Source organism: Podarcis erhardii, assembly GCF_964252035.2.
Source record: "Podarcis erhardii genome assembly, chromosome: 1".
In the NCBI taxonomy this organism is placed as follows: domain Eukaryota; kingdom Metazoa; phylum Chordata; class Lepidosauria; order Squamata; family Lacertidae; genus Podarcis; species Podarcis erhardii.
In genome coordinates, this window is record NC_138497.1 from 7,753,151 (window position 1) to 7,770,778 (window position 17,628).

The 17,628-nt window shown below is 41.2% G+C and overlaps 1 protein-coding gene across 5 annotated transcripts in view; it reads left to right on the plus strand.

Moving 5' to 3' along the window:
• Positions 1-17,628, plus strand: part of ARID4A (AT-rich interaction domain 4A) — a 60,546-nt gene that overhangs the window by 1,462 nt on the left and 41,456 nt on the right. For 4 of the 5 annotated variants that reach the window (XM_081858797.1, XM_081858795.1, XM_081858799.1 and 1 more), the window contains 7 exons: positions 231-300; positions 2,077-2,187; positions 3,640-3,705; positions 4,794-4,884; positions 13,559-13,638; positions 13,739-13,833; positions 15,514-15,646. In XM_081858797.1, the coding sequence (XP_081714923.1) occupies positions 295-300; positions 2,077-2,187; positions 3,640-3,705; positions 4,794-4,884; positions 13,559-13,638; positions 13,739-13,833; positions 15,514-15,646 (582 nt within the window). In that variant the 5' untranslated portion in view covers positions 231-294. Of the gene's footprint in view, positions 1-48; positions 68-230; positions 301-2,076; positions 2,188-3,639; positions 3,706-4,793; positions 4,885-13,558; positions 13,639-13,738; positions 13,834-15,513; positions 15,647-17,628 lie in introns of those variants that run through there. The other variant, XM_081858798.1, reaches the window with a different exon arrangement.

Below are 17,628 nucleotides of genomic sequence, written 5' to 3' on the forward strand. Positions count from 1 at the left end.
AGAACTCCAAATTGCCCACTTACTACTTTTCAGCACTTTCCTTCTCCTTGCCAGTATGAGGCCTGGAGTGAGTGTTCTACAGATGCAGAAGTTCTGCGTTGTGTACACTAAGAAGAGGATTGTGTTTTCATAATTGACCACTGACTTCATAGTTTAATTTCTTGCTCTTCAGTTCTGTCACTTTTTATAATTACATGTATGAATATTACCATTTTCTCCTTGTTTTCTAGATTTTTCTTCAACTGTGGTAAAAAGAAAACTTTTGAGCTGGAATCCCTCAAATAACCTTCAAAGATGAAGGTAAATCTGTTTCTCAACTTCTCAGTTTTCCCTTCTCTTCAGTTCTCTATCCTGTCAATGATTGTGTATTATTTTCCTTCAATGTTAAAAGTACATCATCCTGTTGAATACATATTTAGTGAAATATGGTTCATATGCCACTGCTAAGGAAGCTTGCCTTTTGCTAAACAGCCACATATGTCTGCAAACCCAGTGAACAATTTAATATTACAGTATAGAAATACAATAGCATAAAATAGGATGCTGCCTCACACCAGGTCAAATTATTGATTCCTCTAGGCTAGTACTGGCTCTCCACTATCTCATGCAGAGGTCATTTCTGTTTCATGCTACCTGATGCTGGAAATTGAAGTTGGGACTTTCTGCATGCAAAGCATGGAAGAAAATGTTTATAACTTACATAGGCTTTGCAGTTCCAAAATGGTGGCAAGAATTTTGTTTTACTTTATGTGTACTCACTGGGAAGCTACTTTCCAGCTCTGGAAAGAAATGAGGCATTCCTCTTCTGGTTCTTTACATTCAAGAACTTATATATCCGTAACATCAGTGCTAAAATTCTTGCTTACATTGTGTTTCAAATGTTTCTCTGAAAGGTTGAAACTGCTGTTTTCCACTACGGTGTATTGGGAATGAGAAGTGAAATTGTATCCCTGCCCACTCATTTACTGGGTTGTAAGATTGTTTGCTAGTTATTACTTGCTGTTAAAAAATCACTATTCAGTGCTACTTGTTCGTTAGTTATTACTTGTCATTAAAAAGGTCACTATTCAATGATGCTAATTCATTGAACAGAAGTATGGTCAAAGTTGATCAAAGTGAAAGTACATAAGACACTGCCTTATACTTATTTTCTAATGAATTAAGTCCTAATTGTTGGACTAAGGCTGCAATCTAATGCACACTTACCTGGGAACTACCCTGTTGAAATGTGCTGTTAAAGTATTATCTAATAAATGGGCTGTTAAGCTGGCAAATGATCCAGTGTTGTATCAGCAGTTAAAACTTTTTTAACCTCTGCTGTTCTGTATCCAGGTGCTTGTTTTTTGGGGGGTGCAGCTTTTGGAAAAAGTGAACAAGAAACTAAGGAAAATTAGTGTTGCATTCTATCCTCATTAAACAACAATTGGGCTTGTTTCTTTTTCTTTCAACTGTATATGAGAAAGGTATTCCAAAACAAAAAGTTTGACTGTTGGTATGTCTGCCTGAGAAACCACTTGTGGCCAGTACGACTTAAAATCCATTGGCTGAAGCAGCAGCTGTCAAATTTTTTGTTTACAACTGCAGTGTTTGAGTACCATGCACTTCTTCAAAGACTTCAGAGCGTACAATCCATCTTGCAGAAATACACATTCTTGTAGGATTATTTTTAGTGCTTCCAGTGTGCACTGTTAAGTATTGGTCATTGTAAGCTGCTGCCCAAATAGTAGATGACAAATGGTATAAAGATTTGGATTCATCTATATGCTATCTTAGTAAAAGCAGAACACAAGAACCAGGTCCTTTCTCTTTTTGGTGACTAGAGTTTTTTCTGAATGGATAAACTAAATAAATCACAATAGATTCTAAAGACTTGTTGGGTCAGAGTAAACCTGTGTGTATATGCAACTCCACTAATTGCCAGTGGCAGGTATAAGTCTGTCAATTACTTCCTGTAGGCTTAAAAGTTTTTCATCGTGGTTTTGTTACGATTAACTTTAAAATTGTGCCAAGGGATCTGAACCTTGAGAAGTGTGCTTGAATGGTTCCACCCTTTGACCATTTTTTCTCTCTCTTCAGGCAGCAGATGAGCCTGCCTACCTGACAGTTGGGACTGATGTCAGTGCCAAATACCGGGGTGCCTTCTGCGAGGCAAAAATTAAGACAGTAAAAAGGCTGGTGAAAGTCAAGGTAAGAGAGAGCACTAATGCCAGTGCATTAGCCACAGGTCTTTCACATCACCTATTTCATTAGATACTTTTATCTAGAGACCCGGGGACCTTCTGCATGAAAGTGCATGCATCCTGCTGCTAAGGAAGTCCAGCCCAATAGGGCACCCTGAGGAAATAAAAAGCCAAAATGTAAGGTAGCATCATTTATTTTCCAGCAGTAAGAAACCCCACTTATTTTCTCTCTTCTGGTCCAAATAAGTGTTACGGCATTGGGGTTGGGGAGAGAATCAGGAAAACCCTGTATTTCTTCTTGGATGTGTGCAGCTTCATTTTAGGATTCTATCTTTGCTGAAGAGCAGGGTTTTTGCTTTTGTTTTAAAAAAGAAAAATCAATAACAATTTGTGCTTGCTATAAATTTGATGGGGCTTTTTTTGTAAGTGCTGAAATGGGTAAGGATTAAGGCAAGCCCTTCATAGGCTTCACCTGTATGGTATCTAGAAATTCAGCTTTAAAAATACATTCATTTCTGAAGTGTTTCCATTAAGGGTATCTTCTAGCAATGGAGTGCACGGGTCTACAGTCACTGGATCGTTAAGAGAGCTTTCTAATTGGTGTAATCTGCTGTGTTATCAAAGAGACAGACTTATGGCTAAGTTGCTGGTGTAGCAGGAATTGTGATTTGCTCAGTCATTGATCAAGAGAAAGCAAATCTCTAATGGATCTGAGTTAATGGATCAGTTGCATGTGAAGCCATGATCATGTTGGTATTTTGCCTCACAATTAATAGTCTCATGGCACCTTTCAAAAGACTCACAGATTTAGACTGCAGTCTTGTGCCCACTTTCAAGTCCCTGTGACAATAATGGGACATCCTGTGTATGATTGTCCTGTTATTGTGGCATAAACCTCAGTCAGCTAAAACGTGTTCTTCTTTGATTCGTGTCAAGAGTTTCAATGTACTGCACTGTATGTAAAAAATGGATTTACTAAGGAAACATCACTGGAGTCCCCCGTCCCCAGATCATTTATTGACCTGACTTGGCAACCAGACAAATACCATATACTCAATTGATAGCGTGAAATTAAATTTCTTGCAATTTCTTCCATAGTTGTGCTGCCGTTTTATTTGAATGCTTTTAATAAAAGCAAACTTCCATGTTTGAAAAATCTTACTTAGAATAATGTTCTACTCTGCATGCTGGCATATAGGGTGAGATCTGATGTCACAACAATGTGCATGTTGGGATTTCCTCCTCTTCTGTCCCCACCCCCAGTCGGATCTGGAAAGTCCCCATAGCTGCTGGGGCATACTTTAGGGAGCAACCTACTGGCGCATAAAAGTCTTGTGTGCACACATGAAAGTCCATTGCTCAAGTGGGCTGATGTTGAATCTCACAGTAAATGACATGCATTTTTTAACCTCTTTGCAAGTAAAATTGTTTTCTTTAAAATCCCTCTTAAAATATGCAGGTGATCTTAAAACAGGATAATTCAACACAGTTGGTGCAAGATGACCAAGTGAAAGGACCTTTAAGGGTATGTATGCATGTTTTCTTCAAAAGTTATCAGTAAATACAAAAAACTGTGCATTTAAATGCCTGATTCAGAGTAAGCCAAATGACAGCAGCATTCCTGTTTGACTTTAGTTCTCACATTCATGCATATATATTTTTTCGCTGAAATATTAAAGTGAAGATCTATAAATAGTTCAGTCAAAAAACGGAGGAAGAAATTATCTACGAAAGGAAAACTGCATAAAGTAGAATATTTCAGTGCAATGTTTATGTAACCATTCCTCACTTCAGAAACTTGATACAAAGTTTCTGGGTCCAAAGGCTTGGCCTTCCATGGGATAATTTTCAGGGATAATTTTCAGTCTTGGTTCCATGATAGTACAGACTATGCAGCTGACAATGAAACACATCCAGGTCCCACTTCAGAGGACAGTCATTACACACTTAAGTGCCATTGAAATAAAAAGCCTTTAAGTGCAACATCCAAGGGCATTAGCTTCTTTACTGCTGAGAGGAGAGTCAATGTCTGCTAAGAAAAAAGTGTGTTGGATGCATGCATTGCTCTGTGTGAAGTGGGAAGTTCCCAAACAACTATTATTCCCTCTGCTGCTCAATGAGCAGTGGTATCATCCTGATGGAGGGCATAAGGAGGCACAAACTGCACAGCAGCTGATAATCCCACACAGCAAGAGCCACACCCTTAACTGTATGTATCTGAAGATGTGTGTATCTGAAGAAGTGTGCATGCACACGAAAGCTCATACCAAGAACTGACTTAGTTGGTCTTTAAGGTGCTACTGGAAGGAATTTTTTTGTTTTGACTATGGCAGACCAACACGGCTACCTATCTGTAACCCTTAACTGTGACTGAATGGGCAAAGGAAGGCAAGTATACAGGCGGCTATCCCACACTTTAAATGCAGGATGCTGACTTGTCGTTCTGAAAGCAAATAAAAAAGAAGTACATGTAAGCATGCCCCAAATTCAAATCTAGGGGAGCAAAACTAGTGCCTTAGTTCTCAAAAGGTTGAGGAACACTTAGGCACTGTTGGGCTTAAAATTAGGGTGTTGATCTGTATGAGGAACTGAATGTGATTTCTAACATTATAGGTTGGTGCAACTGTTGAAACCAAGATGTCTGATGGATCATTTCAAGAGGCCACTGTCAGTAAACTGACAGATGCAAGCTGGTATACTGTAGGTAAGTAGATTTCTGTGCCAAACTAGATTTCACAGGCACTAAGATATACATGACTTCTTCTCTGTCCCAGATGCACAGCGGTTTTTGAGCAGATCTCTTATGACTTTTTAAACTTCCCAATAAAATATGGAGTCTGTATAGAAGGAATATTGCCAAATGTTTAACAATGACTTAGAACTGGGGTGGGGGGGAGGACATGGAGCCAACTAAAATACCTGCATGAGTCCTTTTGCCTGGCTGTAATGTGTCCTTGAACTCTAATGGTGATAGTAATACTTGCTTTCTTGGATAGAGAGGGATGTGTGAGTGTGAAGACACTAACCAACTCTGCAGTAGCAAAAAAAAAACACATTTATTTCTGCACCTAGTATTGCCTCTGCTCTGCCTGTCACTGCCGTGTGGCTCCCATAAGGTTGCCCAGAGGGGAATGTGACCCTTGGGCTAGAAAAGGTCCAGGCTGCTTACATAGTGGTCTCTTCAGCATTAAAAAGCAATACATCAAATTTGTCTGCTGGGTTGTTGAGTTAATCCATGATCAGTTGATGGACTGTACTACTTCAGATAGGGCTTGTGGGTCCGTTGTACAAATGCCCAATTATGCTAAAAACAGCTCCCCAAAACGTACCAGACTATCAACTTTTAGATTTCTCCTGCCTGCAGACTGAAATGGTGTGGTTAAGCAACAGATGCTTCATGTGGAGCTGCTCTGTTTTGTAAGGGATGGAGAACCTCTGGGCCTCCAGATGTTGCTAGAGTACTATTCCCATCATTCTCAACAATTGGCTGGGATTGTTGGGAGTTTGTCCAACAACATCTGGAGGGCTACAGGTTCCCCACCCCTGGTCTGAGGATGCCAGGCTTTGAGTTAGGAGCTCAGCCTCTTAGGAAAACCCAGGCTATGTGTATAAAGTGAGCACACAAGTTTAGAAAAGTTAAGTGTAAACTACTTCCCTAGGGCTCATCTTTACCAGCTACACTAAGCACCTCCATTAGTGTCATGCTTAATGGCTGTACCTTCATACTGTAGGAAATACGTTTGAATAGGAGAGACAAGAGAAGCAATGGATTGTTGCAAGTTTTGTCTTTCCTGATATGGCTGTACTTAGCCTCATAAATAGTCATTTGCCTTCTTGTCATTGGAGCTAAGGATTGCTTTTGGGATTCCCCCTTGTAGGTCACAAATAATAAACATACGTATGTATGAGCAGAGAGACTAGTAATTTGTGTGGCACTAGCAAGGCTTCTGGAAGGGGTAAAGGCCAAGGCAGTGGATTTTATTTAACTTCTGTGTTAAAATAAGTTAACAAGCTGAGAACAGTTTGCTGAATGACAGTGTTTTTCAAGTGTAATTGTGTTTACATAGCAACAAAATATTGGAGAACATAATTCCTTTGGCTGCCCTGAGCATCACTCCTAAAGTTTAAAGAAATTGCAGAATTGGTTTTGGCATGTTTTGCATTTCTGTGCCTTTGGACTGATAATTGTGGCCCAGGAGCTTAGAAATTGTTTCAGGGACCCTAAATACCTTTTCTAGCATTTCTTATTCTTGGGGAGATGAAGGAGAGACCTGGATTTTGGAGAACTGCTGCCAGTTATGGTAGATCATTTTGAGTTAGATGGGTTCGCGGTCTGATCTGGTATTGGATAACTTCACTTATTCATATTGCCCTCTGCCACCTGAGAATTGTTAACAGTGTCTTGTAAAATAAAACATAACAGTATTTTAAATATTTGTCACTGGACTTTAAATTAAGTTGTAATGCTGTTATTTTTAATAAAGAGGATTTGCAAGTTTAGAATGCCCAGCATATTGTTGTTGAGATAACTGCATGGATTTTAAATAAACTTTATCCCATTTGAACAAAGGCTTATTTGTAAGTTGCTTCTTTCAAGAAGTTCTGCAAGTCTTTGCATACTTAATTCTTGAGTAAATATTATTCTCTGGAAGAATGGCTTAAAAGTGTTCTAGGACTGTTTCATGCAAGTGTCAAGGACAAGAATGTATTGGCAGTCAAATTTTGGCTTCCTGCACTGCACTGAGAATTGAAAATTGACTTAAAACTGGAAAGTGTGTTTTGGTAAGCCTTAATGTATTAACTAAACTTCACAGGGTTTCATGTGTTAAATTGTTTGGCTTTTGACCCCCTTTACAAAAGCTCCAGGAAAGTGTATCTGTACTTTGCCTGGCTGCAGGGATATGCATTAAAATATTACTTGCCGCTGGAAATAGCTTGTGTGTGTGCCTTTAAGCAGATGCTGACACTGCTTTATGTGGAATATGAAGGTTCTGGTTTGGTTAATTTCACTCTGGTCCATGTTTACTGTCATATTGAGCAGGGCCAGCATCTTCTTGGATAGACCAGCATTTTCTCTATTTAACAGCTGGTCTCTGGTTTCCAGGTGGATACCTAGGTTCTTGTCCTAAACTGGAATACATGTGGATAGAATTGTAGCCTCAATGAATAATTGTCTTCACTTGAACAAAGGTGGTTTGGTTGTGGTGAGAGTAAGAAAATGCTAAGGAAAGCATTGAGGAATGAATGCACACTTTTTGTGGTGACACGTATGTAAGGGGAAATCAGTGTCTCTGAGTTTGTTGTGGCTGGTGGGATCTTCCCCCGAGTGGAGTTCTGCTCAGGTGATGCTTCTGCAGGCAGAAGTGGGAGGAGACCTTCCTCGATTTCTGCCTGCAATTTCTTGCACTCTCCGAAAACCTTCCCAGAAGGTTGAGAAAAGGCTAACTTAGGATCCAAGCCAGAATCATTCCTTCTGGTAAGCAAGTTCTAAAAAATATTGGCTGTGGCCCAAAGATGAATGCTGCAAGATCTGTGGAACTTAAATTTTCTATTTTAGCCGCAGCCCAGCCTCCACACTGCAAGAGATGCTGACATTTGGGTCACTCTCACTTGACTTGGAGTAACGTTTACATAGTTCAAATGGAATTCATGACCACAAGATGGACAGCAGCAATATACCTTTAAATACCAAATAAGGGGTGATTGATCATCTTCATGCCCTGCTTGTGAGCACTTGGGTGGCAAAATCTCCGAAATGGAAGACAGATAGGGAGGCAAGCAGTTCATAGTTCTTTATTATTGAAAGAGAGAATAAAAGCCATAAGGACCACTGGTCAAAGATTTGACAGGTCTCCTGATTGCTGACAGACAGAAAGCAGTTCTATACAGTAACTGAATGGAAATATAAGCTGCTATCTCTCAAAATACGGGTAACCAACATAGTGCCTTCCAGATGTGATGGTACAGCTCCCATAATCCCTAACCTTTAGCCACGCTGCCTGCGGCTGAGAGGAGTTAGGAGTCATACAACACCCACATGGCTCCATCTTGCTTACCCTTCCTTAAAACATGGGTTAGTGTATTGCCCAGATGCAACTGCTGCATAGTATAAATCAGTCAAACTACATACGGTTAGGGATGGGGGAAAGCTACAAAATATGGAGTGAGCTATTGACACCTTAAGCACCTTTAACTCAATGTTGTAGATTTGTGTCAATTGCTTTTTTCTCAGTCTGCAAACAGTGTTAAAGGAAAAGAAAATCTTAGGCCTTCCCTATTAACTCCTCTGGGCCTGCCTCACACGGGACCGGTGCGAAGGCAATTCTTGTTCCTTACTAAGAACAAACCTTCATTTGTTAACTGCAGGTAGCTGGAGCCAGCATTTAAGCCAGCTGTTGTTAGCAGGGCACCATTGTTATCATAAACTGATAAATGTCTATTAATTTAATTTTGCCAGAGACTGGCCCTCAGACTCTGTGTGGCAATTGGATTGTTTCTTCCTTGTTAAGGAGGTAGTTGTGTTAGTGGGCTTCAATTTTGGAGCTCTTCTCTCTCCAGCATGAATTTGCCATATCCAACTTTTTACCTTTTGGGGGAAATCGTTGCTGATTGTTAGGAGGCATAACTGGCTACAGCTGGATGCTTATCTGAAGTGAGCACTATGGGAGAGGAGGGGGGGAGTTGTCCCTCCCCAGATGTTGGTGACTCCCAACTTGCATCAGCACCAGCCAGAATGGCCAACGGTCAGGAAAGATGGGAGCTGGAGCCCAACAACCTCTGGAAGGCAACAGATTCAGACTCAAAGAGACTGAGTTCAGTTCTTTCCTCAACCATGAACATGAAAGGTGTCCCCTCAGTCTCTCAGTCCCATCATCTGTTATATGGGACTGATAGTTGTAGTCAGGAGTTTATACAGCTTTATACAGCTTTGAGCGCCTTGGTGGTACAGTATAGAAATGGTGATAAGAATAAAATGTCCTTTTGAGATCTCAGGGCTCGCCAACTTGGTGCCCTCCAGGTGTCCTTGGGCACTAGCTCCCATCACTGAGGTCCAGCGCCAAGGGCCTTCTGGCGGTTCCCTCGCTGCGAGAAGTGAGGTTACAGGGAACCAGGCAGAGGGCATTCTTGGTAGTGTCGCCTGTCCCGTGGAACGCCCTCCCAGCAGATGTCAAGACAATAAACAACTATTTTACTTTTAAAAGACAACTGAAGGCGGCTCTGTTTAGGGAAGTTTTTAATGTCTGACGCTGTATTGTTTTTAATATTCGGTTGGAAGCCGCCCAGAGTGGCTGGGGTATAAATTATTATTATTATTATTAGCCCTAGCCAGCATGGTCAGTGGTCAGGGATGATGGGAATTGTAGTTGAGGACTACGTTGTCCACTCTTGCTCTAATCATAAAACTTCTAAACAAGGGGACTAACTAAGTTTAATAAGAATGCTTATTCTGTTCTCTCATTTCTTGTTCTCCTGTGTTTTGTTGCACTTTGCATTTTGTATGTTTCAGTAAGGGAAATGTTAGAATCATAGAATAGAATCATAGAATCATAGAGTTGGAAGAGACCACAAGGGCCATCGAGTCCAACCCCCTGCCAAGCAGGAAACACCATCAGAGCACTCCTGACATATGGTTGTCAAGCCTCTGCTTAAAGACCTCCAAAGAAGGAGACTCCACCACACTCCTGGGCAGCAAATTCTACAATGTTGTAGAAATGGTGATGCTACTGAGCTGACTTTCAGGTGTATAGGTATGAAGTGCTTTGCAAATTGTAAAGATGCAGCCTGGAAGCAGAGTAGCATTTACTATCTTTGATGTGTGTGTTTTGGTGGGAAAAATATGGCCGGATTCTGCTGGATCTGCATGAGCAGTTAATAAGAGAGCAAAACAGTGGCACTGAGCTCTTGTCAGTTGTTCTTCTAGGAATCTTTAATTTTCATGGCTCCTTGACAATGTACTCTTTTAAGAACAGTTAAGTGTATTGAAAAGGTCATGCTCAGGGAGGCTTTAATTTGAAGTAGGCTGCATGTGAAGTAGATTAAAAAGAAAGGAGATTTAGAACAGCAAGGAATACTTAGCTGGGAGGAAAGAGTGGGTGGTGATACAATGGAAGTGTGGTTTTTTTAAAAATAAAATGCTTGAACCAGATGCTTGAACACCCTCTTCGTAGTACCAGTGAGACTGGTAGAAAGAGAACATTTAATTGAATGGAAGATACTATATCTGTGACATAATGCTAAATTACTAAATTTCTGTCGCTTGATTTCACTATGTCCGATAGAAGTAGAACTTCCTTTTTAAAACAGAAGTGGATTAAATACCATTGGAAAGCACTCCTTTTCTCTACTGCAGTGTCTCTGGAGTGCTGGCTGGAATAGGGAAAACTGATGCAGTAGAAGAGTGATGGGTTCCTACCCTGTAGTTCCTTGCAGCAGCAGGAGGGCTGTGCGGAAGCAGTTTTTACTACACACATGACCCCTGTTGTATATGTGCGGTCCTTGCCTCTCCTCCAAGCGTAACGTTTGAAAATAGCCCAGGCATGTGACCTGTCTCCAGTAGTAATGGGCAGATCAAGGGAACAAGCCCTGCATGTTGTGTTGTGTGTGTGGCATGGAACACTGTTGCCCATAAACTGCACATAGAGGGACCAAGTGTGAAGTGACTCCTTTCTGTTGCTTTTTCCTTATACGTCTGACTCAGGAAATGGCAGTATTTCTCATAATTCATCCTTTATTATTCTAATTCATAAAAAGAACCAAACCTTAATTTTTTAAAAAATTCTAAAAGTCATATATTCGAAGAACTAAGTGTTCCAATTCTGTATTTTTATTTTTATTTTTATTTAGTATGGTGTGTTGTGCTGTCAGCTGAGATGAGGGAAACAGGCTGGGAACAAGCTTTCAGGCGAAATGAGAGCCAGTATCTGAATAAATGCTGGCTCGAATATAGTGGTGGTGCTTGGTTACCTTTTGGCTCCTTGCCCTCATAACCTGCACCAGGGGTGGGGATCCAGTGGCTCTCCAGATGTTGTTGATCTCCAAGTCCTGTCGGCTGCAGTCGGCACAGCCAGTGGTCAAGGTTGATGCAACAACTTTAATTCTTTTTTTTAAATAAGTTGAATTTGCAGTGACATACTTTCTTGTTTGTAAGGAAACATTCTAGTCTAGAGGGGGTTAGACTTTATGACCCTCAGTGTCCCTTTCCAACTCTATACAGTTCTGTGATTCTATGACTTGTTCATAATGTACCATTATCCTTTCCTGTGCCCTTAGACACATCAGTGGTTTTTGATACACCCAATTCTGCTTAGAAAGCTAGTTTGTGGCAGCAGGGAGTTGTTTGTTTGGGGTGCTGCTGCAGGAGGGTCACTAGCAAAACACTTCCATCTTATGAGGCATTCCCAAGAGTCACACCTGCACAGGGAGAAAGTTATTTACCTGGCAACACACAGCTTACTCATAGTGCGGATTCCAATTTCAGTGTGTGAAGTAGCCTTGAGATCCCAAAGTAGACTGCAGCTCCTTCAAGGCAGGATCAAAGCAGATTTAACACATTGTTTGGCTTATCTTTCATTTAACTAATCTTTCTGATTTGAAGACTTAGCCCTGCACCAGCTTGGAACATCAGTGACATAACACTTCACCCCAGCAGCTCTTCACGTGTCAAAAATCGGGACTTTGATTAAATGAAGCGATCATGCAATTCCAAGATCAGTGGTGTATTTCCTCTGCCCCTAGGCAGAAAAAAAAAATCCCATGTGGCTGCTGAAGAGAGATTTTCCATCCTTGCTTAACCTTTAAGCCAATTGCCTTGGCTGCTACAACTTAGAAACTGGAAGTGGTTTCTGTTCAGTCCTGAACAAATGTGCAGCAATACTGAGGAAATGCCCAGAGGGCTCAGTTTTTTCACTGTTTCTTCCACTGGATCATAACCAAGTTGCTCTCAGCACCTACCCCATTCTTTTTTTCCCTGCTGTCCTTATTGTGGGCATTCTTTGCTGCTTGCAGTTCCCATTCTCCTCTTCCCCCACCTCCGGCAGCTGGAGATTGCAGCCTAGGCTGTGGTAAATTTGTTCATGTTGCTGGTTTTCTGGTAAAGAGCATTCCTGTGCTTTGAAAGAAGGTGCCTGTGTGTTTTAAAGTGCAACATTTAGGTTGTAGACTTTGGTTAGGGGCTCAGTTAGGGAGTGGAAAGGCGATTCCAACAGTTGGATAGTTGACATTCACTCTCCTGTATTCCCTATGTACAATTGTGTATGAGATGCAGCCCTTGGCTCAGCTCAAGATACGCAGTTTATCCAAACAAGTTCTCCTCAGAGTAGGCCCATTGAAATTAATGGGCCTAATTTAGTAATGTCAGTTATTTTCAGTAGGTCCACCCTGAGTGGTTGTATAAAAAATGCATCAAGCAATTTTATGCCGGCAACATTAAAAAAAAGAATGATTATGCATTGCAGCTTAGATGATTTTTGACCCCAGCATGCTTGGAAGAATTAATGTTTATTTATTTATAGTTTTTATATTTCACTGTTTCCGCCAAGAACCTCATACACAGTTCTCCACCTCCTCATTTAATGCCACAACAACCCTATGAGGTAGGTTAGGCTGAAAGTCAGTGAATGTCATGGGGAAGTGGGGGTTTGAATCCTGGTCTCCCAGGTCCTAGTCTACACTCTAACCACTATACCACACTGGCTGGCTGTAAATTTATAATGCATTGATCTGTCGCGCTATGCTGGAATGGTGAAGCATTGCTTCCAATAGGCTGCTTGAGGTGATCGTTGCATATTGATCTTCAGTTTGTACATGAGTGCTTTCTCTCTGGCTTTACAACATCTAAGCATATGTCCTTCACATGCTGTTCCACTGCAAGAAAGCTTTCATCACTAGTTGGAATATTCCATAAGAAAAAATGAGCAGAAAATGTGTATGATGGAATGCAAACAATGGTGTAACAGCAGCTCAAAAATGAGACTACAGTGGTGCCTCACAAGACGAAAATAATCCGTTCCGCGAGTCTCTTCGTCTAGCGGTTTTTTCGTCTTGCGAAGCATCCCTATTAGCGGCTTAGCGCTATTAGCGGCTAAGCGGCTATTAGCGGCTTAGAAAAGGGGGGGGGGAGGAAAAAACTCGCAAGACGTTTTCGTCTTGTGAAGCAAGCCCATAGGGAAATTCGTCTTGCGAAGCGCCTCGAAAAATAGAAAACCCTTTCGTCTAGCGGGTTTTTCGTCTTGCGAGGCATTCGTCTTGCGGGGCACTACAGTATTGGGGGCACTAAATATATTCACATAACAAGAATAATTTGCAGTTTCCATTTACTTGCCTTTGCAAATAAAGTGGTTTTTCCTTTTATGTAATTTTATTGGTTTGGCTTTGTTTAGTTTTTGATGACGGTGATGAAAGGACTTTGAGACGGACATCGTTGTGTCTGAAGGGAGAGAGGCACTTTGCAGAAAGTGAGGTAAGGCTGTTTCACTCTGAAGCTGTAAACTTAACACTCTTCTTTTAACTGGAAAATTAGCAAGTTGTCAAGTTGTCATATTTTCCCCTTCCTCTCCCAGACGCTTGACCAACTGCCACTAACAAACCCAGAGCACTTTGGAACGCCGGTGATTGGGAAGAAATCCAACAGAGGAAGGAGATCCTCTCTTCCTGTGTGAGTGTGTTTTGTGATGCCTTGCTTCTAATAGTATTACTGGGCTTTTCTCAGACTTAATCTTTCCCTTGCATTGGAACGAGGAAGGCAGGTTTGGTCTTCAGTGATGAGCTTAGAAGAAGTGTGCCTCCTTTGCAAGGAGCATAATATTGTGCAATTACAGTTTACTTTCCTTCTTTCCACCCACAATCATACCACACTGTTTCCTGAAATCCCCTAATTTTCAAGAGATTTGCCTTTCACCATACAAATCACAAAAAATGCCCCACTCAGAGGACAACGTTTCCTCAGAAGGCTAGGCTACCCATTTCTTCTGATGCAGTCCAGAAGGTGACAGCCTTTGGACAAAGTGCATAAATGGCTTCTGAGGTGGAGAAGTGTCTTGGGCTTCCTGAAATCCCTTCTTGCGTCAAGTCCCTTCTGAAATGGAAAGCACACTTCCCATTGAAATATCCTTGGAGACCTCGCTGTTTGGTGGAGTTGCAGAAGTGGCTGAGAAACACAGTGACAGGAAGCATCTGGAACTTGGGTTTTAGGATTCTGCAGAAGTGTGGTGCTGTATGGAATTCTGCATCCTGGAAACCTTTTCTTCTTTAACTTTCTTCCTTCTGTTGCTGTGAAGTCAGATTTGAAAATGTGCTGGAGTTATCAGAGGACAGGACCCTGCAAAAACTCCTTGCCATTTAGGGACTAACAGAAGCTGAATTAATTATACAAAACTATTTCACACTTTTTAATAATTTGTATGCATGCTGGCTTGTCTTGGTGTAGGACTTGGACTATTTTTGGTACACAGGGCTTTCAGTTTTTAAATTTTAAAATGTGTATACACACACACACTGTATTTCAGTACAGAGCCTGAAATAACAACATAAAAATATTCTGAAGTATATAGAAGTATGTATGTGAAGAAACATGCCTTAAGTAATAGACAATGGAAGCCAAGCTGCATTTAAATCTTCCTTATTAAAATTTGATAGATGCATTCCTTGTTTTAGCTTGCTTGTTAGAGGGGAGGAGGCTGTTTCGAGAATAGAAAAGGCATGGATATGAGAGTGGTAGAAAAAGACAAAAATTGGCAATATAAGCTGGAGTGGAAAGAATAATTAGGGCATAAGGGGACAAGGAGGAGATAAGGTTGAAGCACATAAGTGCTTTAAAAGAAGGACTAGTGTTTTAAGGAGCTCCATTCAAGCCTTGATTCAAGCTTCCCTGGCAACAATAAATATTGGCGGTTTATTCTTGGAAGTGCTGAATTTCAGAACTAACTGTGGACACAGAGAAGATGTCTTTGCTGGGTCACCAAATAAAGCCCATGCTGACTTGGAATCCTTCCGGGTGTAAGGGGACTGCTAGGCTACGTGGGTTGGTTGTGACACTTTTGAGAATAACAGCAGAGCCCAGCCCCATGAGCCCTCTGGCTTGCAGCCATGGCAGCACCACACATGCAAGAGTCCTTGATTCTAGCCCCAGCGCCTCTCGACAGCACAATGCACATATGTCAGCACAGGACGAATCTTTAGCCTGCTGCATTCTGCTTTGTCTTAAGCCATTTCCCTCAAAAAGGAAGAAGGTTGCAAAGCAAGAGCTGTTGAGGTATCAAGGCTGCGATGAGGTTATGTGCTCCTCTTCATCTCCACATTCGGGCTGTCTAAAATCGCTGTATGTTTAACCCTCTAGTAATGAAGATGAAAAAGAGGAAGAAAGTAGTGAAGAGGATGATGATGATAAGAGGCGTCTTAACGATGAATTGCTTGGTAAAGTTGTCAGCGTGACTCCCAGCTCTGAGGAGGCGGAGTGGTATCCAGCTTTGGTGAGTGAGAAATCTTTAGGGGCTTTTGTAATAGTGCACAAAAGTCAGGTGCTTTTCAAAGGGGAGGAACTTCAACGGGGCAAAACGCCTTTTGAAACCAGATTTGAGTGTAAAACGGCTTTGAGATCTTGTTCTGAGAAAGGTGACAATAAATAAAGCAATAAATAAATAATGCTCCTGGGTCTCCCAAGTTTAAGGAAATGCTTCTTTTTTTGAGGGGGGTGGGAGAAAAATTAATGCATTGTCCATATTGAAAATGTTTTTTTACATTCTTGGTAGTGCAACTCTTGCTCAGTTCCTGCACAAAGGCAGGTTCTGCTAACTGACTACATAGAATATAAACCTTCCTTGTAAATACGTTTGGTGGGGAAAACGTTGTTTCCTATGGAACTTGTTTCTATGACATCTGCATCTTCACTGAGATCCTGCTATAAGTTCATGGCTGCTTCCTCTAGTTCCCATCATGGCTGGCTCCTCTAGTTCCCACCTTGCCCATTATTATAATTTAAGTACTTTGAATAGAAGTCTCTGAAATCCTACTTGGCTGGCTGGGACCCTACTCAACCCAGTGGGAGATACATCTTCTGAAGGAAAATTCTGTAGCTATTGCTCCTCCTGCCTGCTACAAAGTTCAGCCTGATGAAACTCAATTGTGGTTTCTGTGTGTGCATGCCCATGTGGTTTGAATGCTGTTCGCGTCAAATGCAATTAGACATATAAATTATTTTTAGCTAAAACAAGCATGCATTGTGGGCACTTAAACGCTTTCATTTCTTAGCATGTTTCAGAAGGAAGATATACCTGTTTAGGTTGAGACTTCGGACTCATGATTAAGTTGGAGAAAATGTAGCTTTAGATGAAATCTTACTGTGTTACTCATTTGATTTGCCATGGTCATTCTTTTCATAGGTGGTTTTTGTGTGTGAAAGCAGCCTTTTTATTTAGATTTACTATGATTCCTCTTTTAGGTACATGTAAAATACGCGTGCATGCACTAGGATTTTCCTTTTTTGCATTTGCAGAGCTCACTATGCAGTCATTTGGACTGGGTTTTTTAATCACCATCCTGATTTATGTCACTTGCGACAGATTAAAAACAGGACAGAACCTATTCAGCTGAAGAGCAGGATATAAATGCTTTATTAAAAGTCCTACCTGGAGGCTTGCAAGCCACAAAACAATAGGCAAGAAAGGGATGGGGAGGGAAAACAAGCCAACCTGGGCACCAATTCTTAAATATACAGAGTTGTTATTAAAGTGCTCAGTTTGAGTAGAAATAGTTCAGGAACTAGAGCAGCCTGATGGAATGGACCCACTCTCTATCCCTCCTTCTGCTGCAGCCTGATGATACTTGAGGACAAGGGGAGCCAAATGGGAGTCAGGCTTCTTTTAGTTAAATATCTGGATTTGTATATAAATATGTATATTAATAGACAAGCATGAGGATTTAGGGATCACTGTCAATAGTGCTAATCCCTGGAGCTCCTGCCTTTATGGCAGTGATCTTATTCTTATTGGTATAACATTCCTAATTGGGAAAATGCGCTGGAATGCATGGAGTTCCTGAAGATGGGGGCAGGAGGAGGAGCATGTATAATGTGTGCAAAATCGGAGGAAGTTAAAGATTTAAAAGCAGTAGGGTTCTGTGGCATTGTCACAGGAAGCAGCTATATTTAGTAGTTCCCATAGCCCCCGGTGTTGTTTAACATGCATGCATCCCCTCTTCTGAGACGAGGGTTTACTTAGTACAGTCCTTTCAGCCTCTCAAAACAGTGGGAATGAGCTGCCCGATCATGTGGTGCTGGTGTGCATTTAGGATGCATGACTGGCAAACGACAACACCCTCAATAAAGTAGGAAGATTTTACTCTATGATAAGCTTCACTTTTCAGACTTACAGGCTTGAATCTCCTCAATTATTTCTGATGAAGAGCTTGGCACTGAAGAAGTAGATCAGGATAACCAAGAGTATAGAAAGTTGCT